At 35.9% G+C, this 6,600-nt stretch overlaps 1 protein-coding gene across 1 annotated transcript; it reads left to right on the top strand.

Moving 5' to 3' along the window:
- Positions 1–432: 432 nt before the first annotated feature.
- On the top strand, positions 433–6,450 carry LOC109010613 (ubiquitin carboxyl-terminal hydrolase 4). The gene is made up of 6 exons (XM_018991492.2): positions 433–800; positions 1,860–1,976; positions 2,978–3,076; positions 4,014–4,202; positions 4,674–4,855; positions 5,704–6,450. Exons 1-6 carry the CDS (start codon positions 684–686, stop codon positions 6,107–6,109), a joined length of 1,110 nt encoding a protein of 369 aa, XP_018847037.1. The 5' UTR covers positions 433–683; the 3' UTR covers positions 6,110–6,450.
- The last annotated feature ends 150 nt before the right edge of the window (positions 6,451–6,600 follow it).

Below are 6,600 nucleotides of genomic sequence, written 5' to 3'. Positions count from 1 at the left end.
TAATATTTTATTTAACTTTTAACTTTTAATTTTTATTTGAAGTCATTTCATTTCAATTCAATATCTGAATCCAACCTTAGTTAAAAATCTTAGCACTCACTTTAGATTTCAAAATATTGAAAAATTCCTAACAACACACACCGAGACATGCCATAAATAATTAAAAATATTAAACATAAAAACACAAAAAAATATAATAATAAATAGTACATGCAACGATGGAAACTCATAGAAGTTAAAAGTTAAAACTATGAGAATAACTTCATACGTGTATCCGTTATCATGGGTTGATTGACAGATAAAATAGAAAAAAGCCCAAGCCCGAAAGATTTTTAACAACAATTCCAGAACCATTTTACAGCTTGGCACAGCACGTGAGAATGTGCAGCGCCAGCTGCAAATGGAGCTGTCTCTCAAATATTTTTGCTTATTTCTCAATTAATATTTTTTCTCCACCTTCATTTTCTTCGTCTTCTGTTCTCTCAGTCTCGAACGAAACCCTCGTTTCCCTTTCCACTCCCGACCTAAAGAACACCAGAAAACCATACCTACTGGCATCCCCAAGCGAATCCAACCGATTCCAACCGATAAAGTCCCGGTGAATCGTGGATGGCGCAGAAATCGCAGAGTTGAGCGTGGTTGAAGATCTGAGTCCAAAAGTCATCGGTGTTTTACGCGCGCTAATGGGTGCCGCGGGCTCCAAGCTCGAGAAGGCTCTCGGCGACCAGTTCCCCGAAGGAGAGCGCTACTTCGGTCTTGAGAATTTCGGCAATACTTGCTATTGTAACAGCGTCCTGCAGGTTTGCTTCCATCAAATCCACTTTCTTGACCATTCAAGTTTCTTCTTTTTTTTCCGTGTTGTATAATTGTATTAGTTATTAGTATTTTAATTTCCGATGGAATATATGAACTTAAAGATTTTTTAATTTTCTGCGTGTTCGATGGTAATCGTGGTTAAGAGAGCTTGCTTATCTATGCTTTGCGGGGTTTGATCGTGAGTATAACCTTTTTCTTAAACTAATATACTTTATTTTGGAAATTTGAGCTGTGTTATTGCTGGTGATCGCTTATTTGTGCGAAGTGCTGGTTTTACATTTGGTAGTGGGTGTGTAGCTGAAATCATTAGCTAGTCTATCGAGGGCGTAGTTTTTTTGAGATGCGGTGGTCATACTAGGCGCCTGTGTTATATGGCTGTATTGAGGGTCTGGGTCTGAATGTATGCACAACACGGTTACTTCGAGAAGTTGTAGTTAAAAATAAAAGATGGAAAGAAAAGAGACTTTGAAGTTGTTTCAATCTGCAGGTGTCTCCTCTAAATGTTTGAATGATTGTCTTCTTTATTTTTAATCTATTTTTTATGGGGAAAAGTGAATCTATTACCTTTATTTTGGCTCAAATTTGCTAGTATTAAAAATTTATTTTCTTATAAAAAATTTGCTAGTATATGATACAAACAATGTTTGCTAAATTTCATTACAGATAGTCACCATGTCATTATATAATCTAGAAATGGAAGGTGATTACAGTTTATTTTTTCCCATTTTTTATTGGTAAATAATAATTTTATTGATGATAAAAAATAAGTATTGCCAAGTACATGGGGGGTATACAAGAGCAACACGTGCTTGGTAAGCATTTTGTCAAATTTCTAATGCCCTAGTAAGATTAGAACCCACAAGCTTTTAAGCGGATATACCCACTGTATTTATTGTCATTTGGGGGGTTCAATGGTGTCATAAATTTGTTGAATGGTATCCATTGACATGTTACTTTAATGATGGGTGAATGGAGAATTTTGATTACGTTTGACAGGCATTTTTTTATGGTACTCCACTAATGTAATTTTTTTGCGCTCGCAGGCACTTTACTTTTGTGTCCCATTTCGTGAGCAACTGCTAGAGTATTATGCAAATAACAAAAACATTGGGGATGCAGAAGAAAATCTATTAACATGCTTAGCAGACCTATTTTTGCAGGTTAATATCTATCCCATATATGTACTTATCAAAAAACATATCTAGCCCATATATATATATATATATATATCGACACACGCATTTAGGATCTTATTATAGGTGTGTGTAGATGTGTGTGCATGCATAATATGTATACAACTATGTGTGTGGGTGTGGGTGTGCATTTATGTTATGCAGATATACATATCTTAAGCAGTAAACCAGCCCAGAGCATTAAGTAGAACTCTCCAATATGGGTTGCTTGAAATTTTGATGGCAGACTACTTACTAGCTAGTAACTGATCAAAAAAACTTCGTGATGTAATATGATTGAAATTGTCAAGGTGCCTGTTATCAGTCTAAATAGAAAACCATCATTACAGTAGATGGACACCATGATTTAGGGATCTTTATTATATTAGTTGCAAATATTGAGAGCTCTTCTTTTTGTTGTTTTCAGATTTCAACCTCTGGAGATCCTCTTCTACCCTAACTGTATTTTATTTGTTAAATGGACTGATTACTTATAGAGAGACAAAAAAAATCTTCCTTCCATCACATATGTATAGCTTCGTTCTGCTATATCAGGCCCTGTTTAGGGGTTTACTTATACTTCATTGGCAGGTTTTACTCTTGAATCTTTTTTCCTTTCTGGATAGATCTGGCATCTCCTTTCTTGAGATATATTTTTCTTTCTAGAACTAACATAACATGTCCAATGGCTTATTTTGGTCATCACTCTTAGGTTCAAGTAATACGAATAGTCTAATAGACTGTTTCGATTTCTTTCTAGAGCTAATATAACATCTGTATCTAATGCAGTTCTGTAGATTTTTATGTCATTTTAAGATATCAGCTGGAGTTTAGGAATTTTTGGTCTCTTTGTGACTTCTTAAATTCTATTCCCCAACTTTTCTCCTCTTGGGCAAAACAGGAATGTCTATTCATGCAATGCTTATTACATGCTAATATTTTCAGCCACGATAGTGGATCTAAAAAAGTTCATTGCTCCTTTTGTCTAGATAAGCTCACAGAAGAAGAAAACAGGTGTCATTGCTCCAAAGCGCTTTGTACAAAGATTGAAAAAACAAAATGAGCTTTTTCGTAGCTATATGCACCAGGTATGTATACAGTAAGCAAAATAATCTTTGGCTGGGTGAATTGACAGTTACATATATTTAACTTGAGAAAATTTTCTTTGAGAGTTTTTTTTTCCTCGTGTAAAGGACTGAGAATGTAGTGTTGCATAGACATCTTCAGTTATAATACATTTTGATCTGTAAGATAATGCTTACTAAATGGAGCAATACATAATATTTCTGAAGTGGAGATTCCTCCTTTCCTTACGATATTAGTGTCTAGGATACCTCGTATCTAGTATGAGGGTGGTGAATGAGATCCCACATTGATTGGGAGGGAGAAGTTCTTGCAATCTCTAATGATTTCAAGGAGCTGCAATTGTTATCGTAACTAGGTTTCTTGGAGTATAACATATGGCTTTGGCTTTTTGGTTGTTGTTACAAATAGTATCAGAGCCAATTCCAACCAGAATTGTGGGGCTTGAGTCTTGCCGCTTACAACAAAATGGCCTAGCGATGACAATTAGAATTTAAGGGAAAGGCTGTAATACCCTGGATTGAGTATGATTGAGTAGTGAATTGGATTCCAAATTGCTTGGGAGAGAGAAGTTCTTGCAATTTGTTATGATTTAAAGGATTCCTTGTAACTGGCAGTTGTTGCCCTTTTTTGTTAATAATACTTATTTTACTTATCAAAAAAAAAAAATTAAAGGATTCCAATTGCAACTTGACTAGTCCTTTTGGACTATAGGCCCATATGTAGCTTGGGCTTTTTCTTAGGTCATACCAATGTCTCATTTTGCATCATTGCTAAATCTCTCTCTTCAACTATTCAATTATTATGCTAATTGTTTACCTATCAAAAAATTATGATGCTAATTGTATCTTGATTGAATTTCTTAACTTTCTCTGGTCTAATACAAAGCATCGAATTTTGTATGTCTCCTTTCATTATAAAGACATTTTCTCCTTTTTGTAGGATGCCCATGAATTTCTGAATTTCTTGCTGAATGAGCTCGTCGACATATTGGAGAAAGAGGCCCAAGCTGTAAAAAGTGATCCAGAAACTTCATCACCTTCTGATAAAGCCGCAAATGGGCCAAAGAATGTTCAGGCTAACGGTTGTCAAAAAGACCCTTTAGTTACCTGGGTGCACAAAAATTTTCAGGTGACTTTGATCTGCCATTTCATATATTTTGTTCAAGTATTTACTTATAAAAAAAAAAATTGTTCAAGTATTTGATTTTGATAATTCGTCAGGGAAGATAAATGGCTAAAGATGTTGCAATGAAACCAATTTTGTGTTCCAAATTTCTGTACAAATAAATCAGTTTTGTTATTGTTTTGATTGGTCCAATTCTTGATATCTATACCTTTTCTCTGGCCTATTATAATTATCAAATGAGCTCCCGACTACTCTCACTCCAAGGGAAAAAAGTACAGGACATCCTTGTGTCCGTGCTGATGTGTGATTAGCAGCATAATAGTTACTGATCAAAAAAAGAGTAGCAGCATAATAGTTACCCTTAATACATCGTTGAGCAGTGATGGTATGGTTGCCTTTTTCTTTGCTGCCCATTATAAGACTCTCATGACATTTTGTGTAGATTCTCATAAGATAGTTTGATTATTTGGTCAGGGAATACTCACCAATGAAACAAGGTGCCTGCGATGTGAGACAGTGACAGCAAGGGATGAAACATATCTTGACTTGAGCCTCGATATTGAACAAAATAGCTCAATTACGAGCTGTTTGAAAAACTTCAGCTCAACAGAGACATTGAATGCAGAGGACAAATTTTTCTGTGACAAATGCTGTAGGTAAGTAGCTTTTATGCACATTAATATGGTATTACGTGCCTTGTTTTTTAAATGTTAACGAATGTCTAATTAGTTGTAGATGGCTTTGATTACATGTTTCACTGAGAAATTTGGATGAGGCAATTTAATCAAATTATTGTATGTTACAATGCGGAAGGTATCTTTTATGCATATTAATTTGGACCAGGCAGCTTGACACACAGTTTAGGTCTTAGCTTGATGATAGTAAGAGTGATTATATGTGCATCCAAAGCTGAAGCACTCACTCTAAAATGGAATAGCCATCATTGTAAAAGTTATATTAGTTTGCATTGCCTGTAATGAATTCAACAAGGCTACAATGTGTTGGGAACAACTTTTAGCTCAGAGAGAGAGGTTCAATATTTGTTAACACCGTAGGTTGAAAATAATGAATCTCTCTTTTCTTTTACAATTCTCTCCCCACTATTACCACAAAGCCTTCCCTCTTCATATGCAAAACCTCACCGACTTGATTCTTTGAGTGGGTGATGTCTTAAAGATTATTGGCACCATACGGCAATTTATTCTTTGATGAACTTATTATAGTCATGTGCATTTTCTTTGAGGACTTTATTATTTATTGTCTTGTGCCATTCCAAATGCTGTGTCTGAGTGCAGCCACCCACTAGTTCCTCTTGGGTTAATTACGTGCTGTATTGAGCAGTGCTCCACCCTTTTTCACCATACAGAGATTCTGGAGATTATTCTGGAGGAAAAGAGATAGCATCCAAACAAAAGAACCAAGAAGCATTGCACTTTCGTTCTTTATATTGTTAAGTCTGTTTATTTTTCCCTTGTGCTAACTGAAAGTGGATTTCATTATGCAGTTTGCAAGAGGCGCAGAAGAGGATGAAGATAAAGAAGCCACCTCACATATTAGTAATCCATCTGAAGCGTTTCAAATACATTGAGCAGCTGGGTCGCTACAAGAAGCTGTCTTACAGGGTTGTCTTCCCACTTGAGCTGAAGCTGAGCAACACAATGGAAGATGCAGATTCCGAGTATTCCCTCTTTGCCGTAGTTGTCCATGTTGGAAGTGGGCCCAACCATGGACACTATGTCAGCCTTGTGAAAAGCCATAACCATTGGCTATTTTTTGACGATGAAAATGTGGAGATGATTGATGAGTCCGTTGTGCAGACATTCTTCGGGTCAGCACAGGAATATTCAAGTAATACGGATCATGGGTACATTTTATTCTACGAGAGCCTGGGGGCTGGTAACAGGAGCTAAGAAGAGGTGCTTTGAATTTACTAAGATTAGATACTTTAATTATTCAGACTCATTTTTCTTCTGTTATTACCCCCCCTTTTTTTCAACCTATGGGAAGGAGATGTCAAATATCAACGAGATTTTGTGGGTTGTGAGAAATTGTATACTTAGGTGGTTGTCGTGTACAGTGGATGGTGGAAGCACACTGTCCTTTTCGGTGTTTCACAATAAGAAGAAAAGAGCAGTGTATATGGTGTGAGAGAACCTCACAGAGAAAGTTTGTATTCTTCATGATTGAGAAAATGTTTATTCCACATCAGAAATGAAATGCAATTGGATCTGCTCGTGACGGTTCTATATCATTATTAGCTTTGTTTGCCTTAAAAATAATGTTATTGGAGGCAGTTATCATAGTGATATTTTAGTCATCCCAACAATATTACCTTCACAAAGAAAAAAAAGTGGTCATCACAGGAAGCTCAGAATCCTTTTTGGTTTTGTGCAATTGAATT

This window comes from Juglans regia, chromosome 1, assembly GCF_001411555.2.
Source record: "Juglans regia cultivar Chandler chromosome 1, Walnut 2.0, whole genome shotgun sequence".
Lineage (NCBI taxonomy): Eukaryota > Viridiplantae > Streptophyta > Magnoliopsida > Fagales > Juglandaceae > Juglans > Juglans regia.
Note: the sequence above shows the minus strand (reverse complement) of the source record. Positions and strands in the feature narration are given on the sequence as shown.